At 40.8% G+C, this 21,225-nt stretch overlaps 1 protein-coding gene across 8 annotated transcripts in view; it reads right to left on the bottom strand.

The window, feature by feature from the left end:
- LOC110858172 (nuclear factor 1 X-type) overlaps positions 1–21,225 on the bottom strand; it is a 71,896-nt gene that overhangs the window by 36,235 nt on the left and 14,436 nt on the right. For 7 of the 8 annotated variants that reach the window (XR_004836752.1, XM_035858567.1, XM_035858568.1 and 4 more), the window contains exon 1: positions 3,001–4,647. Coding sequence is in view for 7 of the 8 variants with exons in the window: in XM_035858567.1 (XP_035714460.1) it covers positions 3,001–3,435 (435 nt within the window). In the remaining variant the exon portion in view is untranslated. Of the gene's footprint in view, positions 1–3,000; positions 4,648–13,629; positions 13,759–21,225 lie in introns of those variants that run through there. The other variant, XM_035858573.1, reaches the window with a different exon arrangement.

Here is a 21,225-nt window from a genome sequence, read left to right as displayed (position 1 = left end):
AAGGGAGCCAATTAATGCGCTCATCGTCAGTCAGCACTATTGCTAAAAAGAACCATTCTCGGCTCCTGGTAATGATGCTGATGGCGGTCGGGAGGTAGTGTAGTAAATATGGGAATGGCATGTATCCCTGGTGGTTGGATTTAAGAGAATTGAATAAATAAACAGACTCCACTACTCGGAATGCCTAATAAATAATTCAGTAAAGCACGTCGGGAGGACGGTGTAGCGTACAATCTCTGCCCAACCCAGTCCTAAAAGTCTCCTTCTCAGAGTTGTTGTCCCATCCTCGTCGCCGTCGTTGTCGTGAGCTCTTCTTCCACTCCTCAACACTTTCAACAATGACCTACGTGAACAACATATTGCTACAGCTCATCAGTTTTCACAACTCTTTTTTTACACCTCGTTCTCAACCTATGATTTCAACAATTTTTACGCTTAATAAAAAACATGATTCCCGAAATTCTTCAGAGAAGAAGAATTCCCCCAGAGTCAGGGTGACCATTGACCGTGTATTTAGAGCACGTCCTATTGTACCACCACTACCACGTTGATCATCAATATCTCACAATTTCAACCCTTCCTTTCTCTCAGAGACAAGTTAGTTATTCTCACAGAGTTTTAAAAACGGACCCACTCAAGGAATATCTAAATGAAAAATACATCCCCTCCTTCTTTATTTCTGCTTCATTCTCATTGTAAATTGTATAAACAGAGGAAACCCAGCCTTGTCAATCCAACAGAGGAAAATAAATAAAAATCAGTCGCAGCAACGGCTTTTTAGCCATTCTCAAAAATTAAATGAGACATTTACAAGATTTCAATTACGAGGAATAAATAAATCGCCGAGGAGTTTTTAAAATTAGCTTGGGGCGTTTAACCAACTAGCAGCTTTGCATGTTTTTTTTCTCTCAAAATGAGCAACAAACAAACAACAACCAGTATTTATTTATTCCGGCAATAAAAATTCGTTGTTGGTTTTTTATGTGCATATAATCATTTTATATTGAAATGATGGCATCATAGACAAGAATAGTTCTCGACTACATATTTTATTTTACGCGATTTGTTATTACGTGTGCATATTCGCATTGTCACGAAGAGCAGAGTGGTCGTGACCTGCTGCTGCCAACGCCGTACAAAAGTAATTAAATCGATATATGTAGCTGGGAGTGTACAAAGTGTGAGTCGTCTCACATCGCATGTATCCACTCGACTTTACTATTTTCTCCATTTTCCCCGATTAGCGATGATGAGTATGATGAAGAGCGAGAGGCTGATTATGCTCGTCCACATCATCAAATGATTTCCTTCTGGGACGGGTGCGTAATCTGATGTGATTTAGTAATTTAGAGTTCACGAACTGACTCTCAATTATCACATCAAACCATCGAGGAACGAAGGACGAGTGTCGATGGATATTGGTGCCATTGATTGTTCAACTCTTCGTCAAATTACTGCTAAAAATGTTGATTGCTCTTCTTCTTCTTCTTCTGCTAACACTAATCAGCAAGAAAAATGTCTAGTTTTTCTCACTCTGCTGGAAAAGAGCATCTCTTTATCTACTGCATCACACTTTATGCATTTTGCGTAGTACTGAATTGGAGGAGTGTACGCAGGAGGAAACATGAAAATTAGACGCTATCTTTCCTCACTTGATGTTTGATTTAATATCCTGCTACTCCTGCTGAACTGCAGTTTATTGATATCTGATTTTTTTATGACTTATCAAACCCAGTTTTTATAGGAAAAGAACACTGCCTGATCATTACAACAGTGCAGCAACAGCAGCAACAACAACAATAATAACAATCAAAAGACGTTGATATATTCACCTGGCAAAAGTTGGGATTTGAAATAAAAGGTCAAATGTTGCCTTTTACAGAGCTCATCATCCGACTGAGAGCAGTGATAATGGTTTGGGATTAAAACTCTCTTGAGATATGATTATGGTTGGGAGTGGGAGAGTTGTTGGGGTGATTTGCATACGCCCTTGCAGTTACAAGTTAGAGGACGTTTCCATTCCAGTTTTCTGTACATCTCGTAACCTATGCAACCAGCATGCATACTACGAACATACACATGTACTCGATATTACTCTGAGGAGTTCAACAGCACTCATTTACTGTAAGAACCTACGTACAAGTTTTGTCAGCTCCATGATGTGATGTGATGACATATGCCTGCGCTAATATCGGGATGACCGTAAATGCGACCAATCTCCAATATATGTCACAATGCCCCTCTTCTGCTACGAAATTATTACTGCAGCACTAAAAATTTTATCTCAAGGTTGAGGTGAGCAGGTTAATATCTGTAACCTGAATCCTACATCATCATCAAACGGATTCTTCCCGTGGTTGCATACACACACACAAGACCACAAGAATTTTAATGACGCCAAAGTTGAGTGGCGGCGTAAAGTAAGCGGTAAAAGTTGTAGCGAACAACAAGTATTGACCGTAAGAAGAGTTGTCAGTTTGCAGTTGGGGAATGCAACATAGTGAGCGATGGAATTTGGGAATGACCACTACAGATTTCTCACCGAGCAACAACACCTCTCTCTCATCGTCATCATTTTTATATTGGATGCAGATATTTATTTGCTGTAAAACCCCATCCTCGAATTGTGTCATCATCAAGTAAATGATGAGCTATTTTATATGGCACAAATATTTCTGATACACAAGAGCGTTGCACTTTTATCTAATGTGATTATATATTTTTTTGTCCCAATTAGAATGGTGGGTGGGTAATTGCTCAGAGTGATGATAATGAACATGAACACCTCCGTGGACGCTGTTGCATTGTTCAACTAAAATACAAAGGGTTCATAACGATTGAAATTCCAAACCAGCAATTTCGACCTCACCCACCACCACCACATTGTAACCCATCGCCACCTCGACCCACCCACCCCAAAAGGAGAAAGAAGTGACATAAAAAATATTCTAGAATGAAGTGATGATGAACTTATGAGAGCAAATTGAGTATCGACCTCACCGAAGGTGGTACATGATTCCAGTTCATGGGAGAGAGCTTGGCCCGCTTGAGGAGAAGGTTGTTGCTGTGACCAACATGACTCGTACTCCTGCCGTGCGACCCGAGGAGTGGGGCGAGACTTGCACATGCTTGAGCCTCACAGTTATATAGGTCGGAATTGTTATTATTATTGTTCGAGGAGGAGGAGGAGGAGGACGTGGATGCGTGATTATTGTTCGAGTCGCCCAAACCACTGCCACCACCACCTTGACCTCCGCAGTACTTGTTGGGTTCGCCAAGTCTGGAGGAGGAATGAGTGTGATGGTGGTGGTGATGATGCTGGTGAACTTCCTCCTCGTCCAATTGTTCTTGTTTTATATGAACTAGGTGACGTCGTCCACAATCGAGAGGGGTGACCTGACCCCCACCACCGCCCCCACTTCCACGATTCCACATGTTACTCACTCAATTTTTATGATGGATTTTGTAAGAGGGATTTAGAGTTCTGGAGAATTCACTAATTAATTATTACTTCGCCAAGGTCCTTGACAAACGAGAGTTGACCTTGACACTGCACCGATCGACGGGGAAAATGGCACTGGTTAAAGTCGAAGTGGTCGAGAGATCATCCTCCTTGGTCAACAATGTGAACTGCGAGTGAGTGCACCATGATTCACAAAATTCTTACGCTCTTTGGAATTGAGGTGGCTTGAGGCAATTAAGAGATTGTAGGAAGGATGCCGGCGAAGAGGGCAATAAAAAGCCCCAAATAAAAAGGGTTTATCTCAGCGAAATCTGCACTTTTGAAAAATGGCATTGAATGAAACCGTCTTGAGTGATTTCGCTATCTCATCTTTACAGTTAGGGTTATCATTGTGGTATATTGTTGCAATAATATAGCTACAATGGCTACTACTACTACGACCACACTGCCAGTACTTCTTCTCCTGGTACCCATAGACCACACACTTACTAACTTATTCACTACTATATACATACGGATGCACCATCACGGCAAATCACATAGTTTTGGTGTTCTGAAACTTAATTGGAGTCATTGCATCTCGCAGAAGAGGAGACTTTGAGTAGCAGCTTCTTTCTTTTATCTCGAGTAATCAATCACTCAGCTTGAGGAGAGTCATGATGGAGAGCTCAAATCAGATTAAGACCGTCCGACCCCATGCATACGGATTCCTCACCTTCAATTAACTCTTGCTCCGTTCTAGCAACACATCATCATCACCCCAACCAAACCTTATTAGAGAGTTGCAGCACCTTTGCCATTCACACAAGTGTTTGAGTCCTCTCACTCACGTGCCGGTTTCCACCGACGACACCGACTTCCTAACCATGCTCCAGATCTGTCGTGTGAGGGACACACACGTCACAAGAAGTACGACAAATTGTAAATAAATTTGTAGTGATGATGATGCTTGCAATAATCTTGGAGAAATCTCCCTCTGTGAAGGTCGCAGTGACAAATTTGGTTATTTTTTTGAGGAAATTACTGCTAGGGTGGAAGTGGAAATATTTATGTGTACAATTCCACAATTCCACAATTCAACGGGTAACAATTAGTTACTTAAGAGCACCACAAAAAAGTTGACAACAAAAACAAGCCGTGGTTGTTTTTGACACTGTCGAAGAGGTTGTTGCGTTTCGGACGAGCGTTGGAAGACGTATGAAGCATGGACCACAACAGGACTGGGGATCATCATCATCGAGGTAACAAGTCAAGTCGGTGGTGGTGATGTTGTTTGGATCAAGAAATTGGTATGCATTTGGTTGGCAGTGTGCAGTGAGGATTTGGTGGTAGGTGGAACAAGTCAAGTCAGGTCAGGTTTAACAAAGCACTTTTCTGAAAACGCTCAATTCTTCTTGTATCCGGTGTCGTCGCTGTTGAAGAGTGACTATAATCATGCCATGCAGGCAAGAACCAACTCATCATCTCGCCTCACAACACCATTATGCTAATCTCATCCTCTCACAGTTCATATCACATCATCCTCACCTTGGTCATCCTCAAGGAGAAGAATTCACTAATCCCCCTCAAATTGTCGTAATTCCAAGGGACGACATGGGCGCAGAGAGCTAAATCATGCGAGCCAACGAGCGACGCCACGCCACGCCACGACGATCACGAGCGCCCAGTTGTCGCACCACCAACCACCCAATAATAATTTCTCATATCGTCATCATCGTCATATTTATCTATTTATTTACCCACGTAACTACACATACGTAGAATCCTATGTAAAACGAATCGTGGAAAATATGGTATGGTGGGATTTAAACGCTTCTTTTATTGTGGGTTAGCGAATTCCGAAATGCACCGCATTCCTTTCCTTATTCAACTCAGCAATAACTGGTTTTGCGGATACAACTCATATGATTCGACCTTTGTTATGATGACCAGAAGAACAACTCGACTCTCGGCTACAACATTCCGCAGTCCTTTTATTTTCAATATTTCTATATTTCACTACTCTTCTACATATGCATGCACGGTATATATTAATAATAAATGATTAGATCTACCCTCTCAACTAACATGTAAATCCGCATCCATACAAGTCGTGGTCAAGTCGCCCTACGCCGCAAAATAGGACCTCACACATCCTCATCCGCGCACTCTTTGCATGGGTGCTCCTCCACAAGGTTGAATTTGAATCCAGTTTTTTCCTCCTAGAACGCAGCAAGTACCTTGTTGGTACCAGGATGAAAAAGTGCCCAATCCTTGCTTGGAATGTGATTTATACGATGGCATCTTACAAATTTGTACCGAGATTACACGATAATGCCGCAATAATTAAGTGCAGTCTTAATTTTGTGTGACCTCCGTTACTCATGTTATTCTCTGATCATTATTTCTGGGAAACTAAATATTGACCCGGAATGACGACGACGACGACCCTGTCTGACCCTGGATAACGTGGCACCACCACCTCGATGACTATTTATAATCGTGACGAAAGGACCATGTGGACGTTGCGGAATGTGTCACATGTCACCAAGCATTGTTACGTTGGTGCACTTGTTGAAAAGTTGGTTGCCCCAGAGGAGTCTATTTTGCGTGTAGTGGTGGCGGATAGTAGTTTTGGATGGTCTCAGAAAAATGCTGCAACGCAAAAGTGAGTTGATCTCGGAGGTGACAAGTAAAAGTCAATAGATTCAAAACAAGGAAAGTCAGGTTGTGTCATTAAATGTGCAGTAGATTATTACTCACTCTGCATCTTCTTCTATACGGCCAACTCTGCAATCTGCCTTCTTCTTCTTGTCAACCAACCACCTCGATCGAGATGCATCGTATTATTCACCTTTTTATTGGTTCATCATCATCTTCATCGTCGTCCACAAAGGGGATACGACGACGACGAAGAGCAAAAATCTTTTAGTATTCATTTACCTCCGCAGTTTGGCAGAAAATCTCTGTGTATAAATTAATTCAATTAACTCATCTCCCTTCGGCTATACACTAATCCACCTGCAGTCAGAACCTGGCTCCTTATGTGTATCCACCACACACGGCAGAGCACAGATGAGCTGCATAATATCCAATGTTTCTCCTTCCAAAGGAGAGCTAATCAGTAATCTAACAGCATCCTTTGTAAACTCGTTGCTTCTTCAATCGAGTCCTTGAACTTACATTTTTATGGACTCATTGGTAGATCAGTTATGTTATGTATGCGGGATTATTACATGTGAATAGAAGGATGAGAAGGCACATTATAAAACAAACAACGGTGCATGTTCTCCTCTGGACAACAGGTTGTGTGTGCCGTATAAATGTACAAAACTTGAGGAAAATTACCACCTTTCACTCCCTCCGCTACCTCCGCATATGAGAACAAGTCATCAACAGCGGGGTCACAACTCCCCATTTATTTCTTGCCACTAACCATATACGAGAAAATTAGCATTTCATTTCCACCACCAAAAAACTACTCTTGTTAATAGTCGAGTGAGATGAGCGTCATCATTTTAGGCTACATGATGCACTAATCGTAAGTATCTGGTAGGAACACATAATAGGAAACGGGTTCATTGTTTGGATACGAGATCTCCATTCGCCTAAAAAAAAGTGGAACCACCCGGATTCTGCCCACCGAAAAGTCGTGATCTACCCGGCATCTAGGGACCGGGATTCATACACCATCATCATCTTCCCGATTTTAGCATGCATGTACGTGCCCACACCGAAATCGGGTGCATAAAAATCTCTCTCCAAACTTTCCTTGCAGAAATGGCGAGGAGAGGAAATAGTGCAAGTTGTAAATGGGGGATGCCTATTTCATGAGATGAATGTGCACGACGTCCACAACGACGACCAAGTGGCTTTCTTTCGTTGGCAAGAGAGAGAGAGAGTAAATATATAGTGCTGAGGGAGACCATAAAAATAATTGGCAGTGGAGGACTTAATCTTAACAAATGTGGCAAGTTTTGAGTTTGCTCGAGTTGAATCAAAACATTTAATCTCTCGTCAAGTGCGTCAAGCTGGCGACACTCTTCTTCAAAACACTTTCCCGTTAGGAATTTTCCCTCCCAACACGCTGCCAACTAATCTCCCAATTGTTCACTCGATCCACAAATCCACTATCACAGGAATGAATGCATTTACTTTACGACGAGTGTGGTGTGTGCGGTACAAAAAACAACAATATAACAACAACGTGGCTTGTAATAGTGGTCACACACGGTGGGTACAGCGATAGGAGATAATAATACAAATACTACCAATATGCATCCTCCTCCTCCTCGTCATACATGTTTTAAATTCTCCTCATTGCCATCACCTGAGCGTACGCAGCTCGTGCTTCAAGAACAAATATTTCACAGGGTTCAGTTCAGTCGTCCTTAGCAGAAGTCATGTTTATCGGCTCATTATCAAATGGCCATCAACAAGAGTGAGGAGAAGAATCGAGCAGATAATTCAATTACCCTTTTCTCTCCCACCCCATCAACAATCACTCATCTTGTTAGGAACAAATTTGCCAAGAGAGATTTTTCTAGATTGAGAACAAAAAAGGAAGTTCCGGGACGAGTTACATTGGTTTTGCTTTCCTTACTGCATGGCTTTTCCTATCGCGAGTCATCGCATGCACTCCTCTCGCTCCTATTTCGCATTTCCTTAAGAAATACGTAGAGTCAAGATTTGAATGTATGCATGCAACCCTACGTACGTATATGTATCACTTGATATTGATACTAGTTTTTGCATCGCCACGACCACCATCGCATCGCCACAACCTTATGCATCTCACAAACCATCAAATGCTATTATAGATAAACAAGGAGAAGAAGAAGAGCTGGTTTGGTCCTCTTGTTATTATTATTACTCAACCACTACTATAATAAGCAGTGGACTGCATTAAAATGCAATGACATTGTTGTTGTTGCTCGAGTGTGAAATATTTGATGATACCACAAATCAGTCGTATACATATTTCGTGAACTCGTGATTATCATTATTATTATGATGCATCAATGTCTTGGATTAATTAACCTGTGCATCGAGTCCTGTTTCGTTTGATGCTTCTTGGCAGATGACCTCATAAAGAGAAGCCGTCACTTTGAATTTTGGTTTTTGGGCTGGATGGACACTGCCACCCTAAACTGATTGTTGTTTCTTGGCAATACGCATGTACGTATGCAATCTAGGAAATGATGAGCAAATGATGAACCGCATTTCCTCAGGCTCATTCGTCAACTGCTGGTCTAAGAACTCAATCAGCATCAGTCAGTCAAGGCTGAATTCCGCATTTAATTAGTGGTTTGAGGCATCATCCTCTTGTAAATTGACAAACAAATTGCTGCTGATGGATGCCCACTTTCTCGATATTGGACACTCGAACGAGGGAAATTAATTGGGTATGAGAGAGGTCAATAAAAGGTGCACCACGTGCAAGGGAAGGAAAAACATGGATTATGCCGTGATTAAACTCGCATCAAGTCCAAAGTGGATGTAGCAAGTAGCAAATCTATGATGCATTTGGTATGACTTGTTCATCACACAGCCATCCATCCGTTTCCACTGCTGCACAAAACAGGTTGACATTCGAGGTGGTAGTGGCCAAAATTCTATGTAAACCACACAGCTTTATAATATTATTATTTTATAGCTACATGCAAAACATACGTAGCTGAACAACAAGATGAATCACAATTATTGCCAACAATAAATACCAACTGCTACTTCTGCCTGAATTCCCATTCACCTGTCACATTCTTGATTCGGAGTCTCATTCTACCCGCACCAACCAACCAACAATCTCGCATACTTTTGCATACCTCCCTTCTCCGTTGTGAGGCTTTATATTACCATGGTCATAACTTTTCGTAAAATATGTTCTGTCATGGCTCCTGCTCTTTACGATCGCCCTCATCGCCAATTTGGGGGGTGTGGAGCTTTTTTTACCATTTAGCAGGCTCAGAGTAACAGCAGTGAAAGGTTTCTCTGGTCGCCAAAAAGTTTTTTTTTGTGCACACGTATGTACGTACAGGTTAAAAAGACACAACACACACTTGGCCTATGCGTGCCCAGGAGAATGACAGACCTGACATCATCATGAGGGTCGCTTTTTTATATGCATGCTGCTGGTATTGAATAATGAATTAATCACTATATAAGGATGCTCCTCATATTCCCTTCTTTTTTCACATCCAACTTTTAAAGACTAAACTAACTCAACCAGTGCCTGCATGTCCAAGCTTGCAAAACACATTCCCAACAAACTGGCTGAGAGGCACGCAATAAATCTTGGCGATGGGCATAAAAAATATGTTGGTTGAATCAGATTGTATTTCATGAGATGTGTAAGTCCAACGTGGACATGAGCGACTGTCGTTGTTCTGATAACTAATGAGATGCTAATGAGAAACAAATGTTAATCTCACTCTTAAATCACGGAGAGAAATGTTTATGAGCTTGGATTGGAATCCAGGAGAAGGAAAAAAGAGAAGCTTTTAAAGTCTCGTTAAGCCAAAATTTTGTAAAATTCTTAATAATAATAATAATATCAGGTCTCCAACTATTAGGGTTTTTACACACTTTTTTAAAATCCTTATAATAACCATGATTTAATGAGTCTGGTGAAGAATTTGGCACACTGAAGAATTTATGTAATTCGAGAGAATTTTCAAAATTTTGATTTAATCCGTGCCAGTGCATATCTTTTGGGGATAGAATAAACCAAGGTGGACAATAATAAATCAAAACTGTCGTTGAGATTTTCACCATCAATTACAAAATGGCAGAGATTTCAATTAACCTCATGAAAAAGGTTTGGAATTATCAATTAACTTGTTGCCCATCCATGATTTACTCGCTCGCACACCATTTTTCACTTTTATGGTCACTTTATTACAATTTCATAATTCCTAATTATTTTTTACAGCAATCGTCCCAGCCTCGCAGCCCCTACGAATCACCAGGATTTGTCTTCTGTGGCGATAAGATAAGATTTTCTCTCCTCTTTTGAGACGATGAAATATGTCTTGTTCGACTCTGGAGATTTATGGGTCCTCTCTTCCCCGTGGTGGACAAGAAGAGGAGAAGAAGAGGCGTAATTGTCGCATGCATGCAGAGTACGTATGCAAGGAAGGAATATAAATTTCCAGTCTCTGCAATTTGCGTCTGTCAGTGAGAATTGCAGATTTAATTATCAGCAGCGTCAGCTGACCTCACCCAGACAATGTATCAATTCTAATGGGACTTTTTTCCTCCCTGCTGACAAGACGCACAGTTGGAATTTAATGTGATAAGCAACAAGGGACGTGTGACCACGAGGAGGAGTAGTCACCTTAATTTTGATCCCATCACACACACACAACACCAACGAAAACGAGGTGTGTAGTAATGATACGTTCAAATCTTCTTATCAGCACCATATCTGTGTTTCTGATAACATATCTCATCTTCCCCATTCATCAACTGAGGAGATCAACAACAGAAATGAGACGGGGAACACGCTCCACTTACTTGCGTATTGCTTCTCTCAGAGTTTTCTCAATTTGGACATCTCCTGCTTTTGGTTTGCTAGTTGGTCGATGTGGAATTTAGCGGAGGTGGGTTCCCTTTTTGTGCTGGGTGGATTATACAACACACTCAAGAATATTGTACATGCAGCCACAAGAAGGAGCAGATCCGAGAGGAAAGGTCAGCTACGAGAGAGGAGAGGAGGAGAGCGAGCAAAAAATGCCACCTGTCAAACTCCCAGCTTCTCAAGAGGCGATTATTATGATCGTTTATTAATTAGGGTTGGTACAACAGTGTTATGTGCTCCATCAACCACCTGACCTTTTCCTCTGGGATGCATGCGATTATTTACTACGGATGGACGAATCCTGTACTACCGCAAACTTGCCGATTCTGCAAGATCACGCACACACATGACATTTAATGGAACTAATTTCGATGATGAGCATAATTTCATACTTTACTGAAACTAAGGGATTTTTAAGACGTTAAATTATTTGCTAAGTGACAAGTTTGACAAGACTGACGAGCAGCATCACTTCGTCCTGGTTGCAACAATGTATGCAGATGAGTGAGCTGGCCATGCGCAGATGGTACAGATTCGACAATGTGAGGGTCATAATAATATAATGAACCGGAGGGAGTGCGCATAAGTATTTCGAGGGGATGACCTCTCATGATGTTTCAGGATAAACGTGTCACCTCCTCCTCCTCACCAGATAATAGAGTCAGATAATAGCCAAGCAGAGGGCCCATTAGCATTCATTTTTCGAATATTTTGCACCAAGGTGAGCTCAACTAATCGATGTGAGAGCAGTGGAAAATATGTAAATGTGGAGGGAGTAAGAATGACGGAACGCAGGGAACTTAGTGTAATAATAATGGGCAGCATAATTTAATGATTATAATAAAAATGAATAAAATGGTGGCAATATCTCAGTGCACCGTAATTTCCTTAAATCTCATAAATGTGAGGTCAGTGAGGGTGTACCTCCTCGGACTGCTTGACACCAACAATTATCCTGACCGGACTGCCACTGGCATCCAAATATTATTCGCATCTCAAGTGCCACAACCCGTCGTGGTTTTTTCTCCCATCCTGCTCCTGCTGCTCCAAGGAATTTATCCAAGTCTAGTATTTAGTATTATTTTTGCTCCTAAATAACTTGTGTATTCCTCATCAAACTGCCTCGACTTTTTTGACAGGACATGATGCACAGGTTTACGAAAAACCTACAAAACTGGGCACAAAAACTGCCCACCTTCTTCTTTCACATAAATGTGTACCTACCTGCCTGACATGCCTCAAGAAGTTCATCATCATCACATACCATCACATCAGCCAGGGATAATTAGCATCGAGACCAGCACACGAACATTCACGTAATAGCCAAACCATCCCTTCAGATTATCTTGTGAGACCATGAAATGCATACCTAATCGTGGAGATGACCAACCTGAAGAGCGTTCTGTGTGGTCAAGAAAGACGAAAAATACGAGATATTTGTCGACTCGCAATAATACAATAATAATTTCAGCCCAAATTCCAATCCCCTCTCATAAATAAGTCCAACACCACGCACGCCAAATTGGTGAAATGAACAATGTAAAGTGATTTGCATAAGTATTTGGTGCAACAATGCTAAAAACCGGCCGTGCTTTACCGTACGAGCATAAATACGTACGTCCATCCATACGACGAATTCATCCTGTTGCACACAACCAGCAACACGAACCTACAACAGAGTCAAAACTTAAGCAGCTTAATTTGCTCATTGCTTTAATATTGCAATCTTCAAATAACTGATTGTCATCATGTCGTTATGCACACATATTTGTACCATCTGCATACATACATACATCCGCATGCATTCTGATAAAAACGAGCTATTTGTTGTTATTACCACAAGTGACAAAAAAAGATGCAACTGTGTATCTAACAATGTTGTCGTGTAGATGATTTTATGGTGACCAAAGTCCACATAGAAATGCAGCTTGCATTCTCTGGGATGGTGATCATGAGGAAATACTTGTTGGATAAGCAATCATCCTCATAAAGTGAACAAGAAGTGCCCCTTGCAGTGTTGGCAACTGGTCTCACGCCGTGTGAGACCAACATGGCAATAGAGTAAGTAATAGCTTGGCCCAACGCTATGTGTGTGGAGGTAACGTCCTTGAGGAGGTCACGGCGCAAACAGGAAGTCACTGACCAGGTAGGTCCACTTTCTTTTGCTCTACTAAATTCATGATTTATCTGGTTTTGAAAATTTGAGTCGTCAATGCTACTCTGCTGCTGCATGCTGGGAGGATGATGCATGTCCTTGACCGTGAATAGGCCAAAATCGTAGTGCAGTAGTAATATGTCAGAGCAATATTATTATTACAACGCTTCAGCTTATTGAGTTGAGAAAGTGTCCCAAACAAACTAGGCACAGGATCACTGCTGCTCCCAATTAAATGACGGATGTGCATGTTTACAGGATCGTCGCAAATAAATGATGAAATAATTTTTGTCATTTTTTTACCATTGATTATTATTCATCATAACCCGTTGAGGCCATGGAAATGGATAAACTGTGTATCAAATATATCCTAGTTTTCAAACGCGACATGAGATGATAAGCATTTTGGGGATGGATAACATAAAAATGTGTAAAAATTCTCAAAGTACTTACCAGACCCATTGGCAGCAAAGTGATTGTTTGGCCCCCCTCCACAATAGAGTTTCGGACGCGAGAGGAGGAGGAGGTTAATCGCTCCTTTCTCTAGTTATCTTTTCGACTTGCCCACCACCAAGGTAGATTCTGAAATGAATAAAGCATTCACAGTTATGTAGATGGTCATGGATTACAGTTTTTGCGATATCTTTGACTCTTTAACCTCTTGGCTACAAATTAAACACATAAATTACACACACGTAAAAAATCGTTACACAAACGTGTGTAATTTGGTACGCAATGGAATATTCCCGAAAATTAACTGGCAGCAAGGAGGTTAATCATTGTTGAGGTACTAAGTAGTTGTAAATAAACGATATAAAATAATGTGCATGATAATTACTTTAAACAAATGAGATGAGGAGATCAACCAAAAGAAGAGAATTTATTTCCTTGGCTGCTAAATAGTTCCACTTGTTGACTCGCGACTCAAACTTTTGTTTAACTACTTTAGAATTTGATGCGATGTAAAAAGGGCTCATAAATGTCAGACGAACGAGTCAGGGGTGGGCCAAGCAAGACCGCACCTCTCCATCCCCCTCCGTTCTCTCGGGTGATCTTCGTCGTAAAAATGCAGAAATTTTACGACTCTTCATCTCCTCTCTAATGAGACTTACTTGTAACAACTTGCTTCCTCTGTACACATTTAATTTTAATGGAGGGAATTGAAGATAATGAAAGCCACAATTAATTTTCAGGTGTATCATTATCCTCAAGGAGGAGGTCGTACGTAGTGGTTGGTGGCGATTCGGTTGCGAATTTACGAGGGGGAGAGATATGAGTCGTAAAGTGAAAATGTGGAGGGCACAAGAAAACAGATATTTTACACTGGATGGTGATGACTCTACTTTTTACTTGAAATGAACAACTTATTTCGTACTCCAGGTTTCGCAGCAGACCAAAATCATCCTACGAAGAGATGGAATATAATTGCAGAGTGGAACAAAAAAGGTGTTCATCATCATAAATTTATACGTATGCGACCGTAAACCACACACGCGTAATCGTATCGCGTATATGACGATGGTGGTGGTGGTTCGAGTACTTTCTTCCTCTCACATCAGTGTCATCGTATATCTCGGCGCTTCCGGGGTCAAGCATTAAAAGGAGTTTTATGTATGCAAAGGTCCATTCTTCGTTAGAATATAGGGAGACATTTTTATGCTTTTTGCATTTCTGATATAATTCCCTGTGTATAATTTACAGGGTTTTAGTGCAAGACTTCTTGAGCATTATAGATAAGAAGGGGCATAAAGTTTGTGCATTTTGAGAATAAAGTTGAGCTGTAAAAAGAAGCCACCTGTATCATGCCTACGTAATGAAGTAGGCAAATGTGTGTGTGGTGGGAGAAAATGCCTTTCTCTCATCATCATGATCCACGTGAAATGGAAGGGAGGGTAGCCAAGTGCAGTGGGTAACGACGACGACGACGAAACTGTTGGAGCCTGAGCCAAGGAACGTGGTCCAAGTTGGCCAAGAATTCAAGATCAACATCAACAATTATTGGTTTCGTTATTGGCATGAAAAATTGGATCAAAACTTGACCTAAGTTAACACTACTGGCTGGCAGTTTACTTTATCCTTTGTTGACGAGATGGGAGTGGGTTGAGTGTACTTTACGCATCTCTCTATGCAGCAGCGATCGTGATCCAGCAAATTTCTGGCACAGACCAGTGACCAGACGCAGAGGCTACGCTGTACAGATGCAGCCATACAACCACGCCAAGCCATAACAATTTGTGGAGAAAACCCAAAAATTGTGGAGATTGCTGCCAAACCACAAACTCTGTCTCTCTCTCTCGAAGGAACGGGTTGTATGTTTTGAAACCCCGCTGTCTCTGCCGAACTTGACTTTGTTGATTCCTTATTATAATAGTCATTCACTTTTCTGGGGTGTGTCAAACGTAAACAACTCATATCAGGGGATAAAATGTGTCCTCGTGCAACTCCTTTGTGTCAAGTGGACGATAATTGCACATCGGGTGATGCTTTACGATCTTTATGATAATTTTTTGAATGGTCACCTGGCTGACACTATTTTTCTATCAAGTTGCAACAATGCGGATGAAGCCTGTATTGTAATGTCACCAATTAGCTGGGGACACACTGTGACGACGACGACCCTGGTGCTGGTTGGTGGTTGAAATGAAATGCATACATTGTGAAGCAGGCTATTTTTTGAGGGAGGAGGAGGCGGAGACAGCCATGTGGCCCGCAACAATCTGTAGGAATTAGCTCCACCATTCGCGTTTAGTTACTTTTGCAACCCCTTATTACGCTAATAATGGTAATGAGAGCAAAACATGTACAAATATTTGATAATTTCATGGACCCCACTCATTTCGAGGCTTCAAGCCGGTTTTCAAAATTAAGCTAAAACTATAGCAGTGTACATAATCGGATGAAAATCATTGGTGGGGGAGAAAAACCTGAGGCTACGCGTAAAGACCAGAAGCTCCCACCAGTCAATAATCTCAATAAAATAATAATTCTACAATTGATTATACATTACTCTCCTCAGCCACGGCAACCAACAACTGCTTCTCGAGTATCGTGTGTGTATGGCCTGGAGGATACCTACGTACAAATACATATGCAGATTTGTGTAGGTAGCTTTGCATGAGATTTCTCATCTCAACAGTTTTTTGGTTTTCTCTCTGAATCTAATTGCCACCCCAACAACGAGTACAGACTCTGTTGCTCACCACCATTTAAGATAATTCTTAATTCGCGATAATTACACCTTATTGGCTAACAGATTAAAACTGGAACATCTCAGAGAAGCAGAAGAGGGCGGTTTGGTTGTTGGCGTGAGAATAATCACAGTCATTCCTACTTTGGTCAGATCGTAAGAGATCGTGCAGATCAATCCTAGTTTAATAAGGAGAAATGGATGGACGAATTTCCGTGACCCATCATCCCAGGTAAAAATGTCATTCTCCTCCGTTCATGGTGATGATGATGACCAGCCGAGGAGTGTCCGGGATGGGAAAGCAGTTTAATTCATCTCGCAATAAAATAATGGCGTGACAATTGGAGGTGTGCAGTCGTTGTGCTGGGAAACGTTGGCCAGTCAGTCAGTCTCCCTCTCTCTCTTCTTCCATATATTCCTCTCCTACTTCTTGGAAAGAGGCAATTAATCAAGAAGCGAATTATTGAAGGGTGAGAGAAATAATTGGTCCGGACCCGTTAGTAAAGGGAAATAACAATGTATAGAATGTCGTTGTGGTCCAATGAATCAAGGGGTTCCGGACAGTGGCATTCATATTTTTGCAAATATCTGAAATACTAACTGGTCAGCAACATCACAAATTCCTACAGATTGACTGACTGGCTGAGGAGATGGACAGACGGACGGGTTTTCTTCATTTGGACTCGCAGGTCCATCAACTAATGCAAGAACGCTACAGATGTGAAAGAAGGCAGGGGACTTGGCTGCTACATTCTTCACCGTCGAAATCAATCCCACATCCGAAGGTCTAGTGACCTTTTACTACGTAGGCACACGGAGCAGTAACTCATTCTAGTTTTATGTACGATTAGCCTTCCGTACTCTTATTACTGCCGCACCTAATTGATCTGATTAGTTCATGGGAATGAATGATGACTCGAACGGGTAGGGAAGAAGGAGACTGGACCTCAGCAGACGGAGAAGACCATGTGTCTTGCCAACCAGTTATTTAAATGTGAGAATTTCGTTTCAAATGAAATTAGAGATTGCATTGAAATAACTCAAATCCTGACACCTTCATCCTTTTGAAAACCGGGAGCCGTTTTTGAAGAGTGGCCTTATAAATCTTGAAGCTGCCTCTACGCAAATCCTGAGTTGAAACGAGAGCACATTGTTTGTTGGTCGGACAGTCCAACGGCTTGGCCTTTCTTATTTATTCTCGCTCAGAATGAATGTGCTCATCGTCGTTGCGTGGTTCCTCTGTAATTAGCCCTAGCGCCCAACAGCCCTTGTCTATCACCCGACTCATCTCTCTCTCTGAAATAAAAACGGCTCCTCTTCTCCCTCTCCTTCTGATTGATTCATCTGCTCACCACCAACCAACCACCCTCATAAATCCCTAATTTGGGCTTTTATCCCTCTAAATAAACACGGCAAACAAACTGCGCATTTACTCCACCACCAATTACCCTGATAAACTAATGAATGACTGTACTCAACCAAATTGATGCCCGTTCAAAAACAGCTACAAACTATAAACTTTTCGTCTTGTGAGTTCAAACAGTTCAAATTATCGAGCTCCGCAATGATGACGACGACGACTTTGTTCCAACTTTAATAAGATGTATGTATGCATGTGTACATGTGGTAGTATGTACCCGAAATTTGGTTATGTATTTTGATATGGATGCTTATCTGAATTAAGGGTTTATTATCTGCATACATGTAATTTCTGCTTGGTGAATGAGCAGCGGTTTACTCCTCGGGGGAGATGATACTACACATTTACATACATAGTTGCATAGTTTTATGCATTCGAAATGGTGTTGTTTGTTGGTTGTGCCTGATGTGCAGGTAGGTCACGAATTTTTGGCTCGGACTTGCAAAAATTTCATTGAGAATTATAGCGGATGTGCCGATTGATTACGATAACCAAACACAGACAGGAATGAGCCGCATAAATACGTAAACAGTATCATTGCATTTTTCGCAGGTGAGCGTCTGACCGAGCGTCATGTCTCAGCTAAACCTCATTCAAGGTGCTTATCTGCCAGCCATCAGATTAAAACGGCCCAGACATCCGCTCTTGATCTCGTTCTTCACCAAGTCCATTAATAAATAAGCTTCAAGTATTTTTCACTCCAAGTTACTTAAGATTTGTCGTGCTGTTTTCGCTATTTTTACTTCCTGACACTTTTTTTTAGGCATTTTGATCTTTTGCATGCAGCAAAAGCTACTCGATCCAGTTTGAAAATAAATAAATAGATATAAATGAACTTAAATCTAAATGTACGTTCATCGAGACGGTTTAACTCTTTGCTGCTCCATTACTTTCAAGAAATCAAAACTGGTACTCGAACCCATAAACAATTCAAGGAAACCAGAAGAGCTACAATATTACAAAGTCATTCTCCACGACGCAAATGCTTGCACCTTCCCTAGTGGCACTCCCCGTGATAAACACGAGTCAAAGTGGGGCAAATTAGTGTCAAATACGTTTAAGGGTAAAATTGGTGTCTTTATTTTTACAAACTCGTTTCAAACACGTGTAGAAGTTCCCAAAGTTACACCAGCTAACATTTCAATAAGTCCATCGTATAAAACTCGTGTTAAATTCGTTTCTGCCACGTGTATTTTTAGATTGAAATACATAAGTTTACACGTGTTTTTTTCGTATCTAAGACGTGTAAATTTGACCCCGTCTTGGCGGCATTGGAGGGAGGCTGCCATTGCTTCACAGCAGTGCGACAAATATTTTTACTTTATTTAAATATGAAGAGCTCTAGCAGGCGACAATTAAATCGGGAAATAAATATTGCATTAAGTGATTTTAAAGCAGTTTGTTCGAATTCCTCATTAATCGAACGACCAGTTGGAATATCAAATCCTTTAACAACCCCGGAATTAGTGGGCACTTTCTTATCCGACGAAGAAATACCTTCTGAATCTGAGTCGTATAATAGCGACCATTTACCTTCTGAAAGTGATGCAAACAGTGATAGTGATTTTGAAACAAGTATAGATATCCGACCATCACTTCAAAGTTGGGCAATTTGTCACAATATTACTAACTCCGCTACCAGTGATTTATTAAAATTACTCCAACAACACCAGTGTTTTAGTGATTTACCTGTCGATAGCAGATCATTGTTACAAACCCCCAGGAAAACAATTCTATTTAGTGTTAAACCTGGCCAGTATTGCTCATTTGATTGGATTAAATCCATTCAGGAAATAATTCTTAATAGTTCTGAAGTGATTGAAAATAATACCATTTTGTTACAAATAAATATAGACGGAATTCCTCTCTATAAAGGTTCGGCTCATCAATTTTGGCCGATTCTTGGTTCAGTTGAGGCTAAAGTATTCGTGATTGGTATTTACTCTGGCGAAGGGAAACCAGAGTCAGTTAACAGCTATTTATCTGATTTATCTGATTTTATACTTGCAAATATCAACAGTATAGTGGTAAACGGGGATAATTATAGAATTAAAATTAGTGCTTTAATCTGTGATGCTCCTGCTCGTGCCTTCGTCCTTGGTGTAAAGTGTCACAGTGGATATAGTTGTTGTAGAAGATGCACAATTAAGGGTGTGTATTATAAAAATCGTGTAATTTTTCCATACGGTAATTATTCCTTAAGGACAAATGAATCCTTCAGACAAAAAGATGATCCAGCGCACCACAACGAAACCACCTTAATTGAGAAAATTACTACTTTAGATTTCGTTAGAGATGTCCCTGGTGAATATATGCATTTAGTTTGCTTGGGAATAGTTCGTAAAATCCTATATCTTCTTACAAAGGGAAAAAAGTGTCCTGCACGTTTACGTCCTCACAAAATTAATATAATTTCAAGCCAGCTAGTAGGAGTAAAAAAATATATTCCCAGTGAATTTGCACGGAAGCCTAGAATTCTCAAAGACCTGGACTACTGGAAGGCAACTGAGTTTCGTCAATTCATCCTATACACTGGCCCAGTTGTACTAAAAAATAATATTTCAAGCGACCTGTATCAAAATTTTTTGTGCCTTCATGTAGCGGTGACGATTTTGTCCAGCAAAATTCTTAACGACACCCTGAACTATTATGCTGACCAACTACTTCATTATTTTGTAAAACATTTTGGTCGTCTGTACGGGCAAGAAAACTTGTCATTTAATGTGCACGGTTTACTACATTTAGCTAATGATTGTAAAAATCATGGCCCAGTTGATTTATTTAGTGCTTTTAAGTTCGAAAATCAGTTGCAAGTAATAAAGAAATTAGTGAGATCCTCAAATTGCCCCCTGCAACAAGTTCATAGAAGACTTGTGGAGAGGGAATCCCAAGCGGATAAAGCATCATGCCGTGCACTCCTGCCTCGTCTCTCCAGTCCCTTCAATTTCTCCTCGCCTCTCCTTCCTAGTAATACTCAGTATTTTAAACAATTTAATCATACATTATTTAAGGTTAAAGTTGGACAGAGCGATTCTGTGTGTGAACTCGAGGATAAAAGTGTTGTAGTTGTTAGAGCATTTTTTAAACAAGGAACACGAGAATTATTTTTAGCACAAAAGTTTCAAAATACCTGCAACGCTTATAAAACCCCTTGTCTTTCGGCCGAGGTAAATATTCGACGAGTTTCAAATCTTAGTGCAATAACATTATTCGACACTACCAGAATATTACGAAAGATTTTTCTCTTGCCAATTGGAACAGAATTTTTTGCAGCCCCGCTAAATCATTTATAAAAATGTCATCCAACAACTCCTTTGTTCTCGTTAAGTTTGAGGAAACAAATGAAGTAGAAGTGGTATCGACCGCCTGGTTACGCCAAAATAATAAAAAGTGCGCTTGGCCAAATTATAAAAATTCCAACCGTCTGGTCAAAGCGGTCAGC

The sequence above is a fragment of the Folsomia candida genome, unplaced genomic scaffold (assembly GCF_002217175.1).
Source record: "Folsomia candida strain VU population unplaced genomic scaffold, ASM221717v1 Fcan01_Sc020, whole genome shotgun sequence".
NCBI classification, from domain to species: Eukaryota; Metazoa; Arthropoda; class Collembola; order Entomobryomorpha; family Isotomidae; genus Folsomia; species Folsomia candida.
This window is presented reverse-complemented; position numbering and strand designations above follow the sequence as displayed.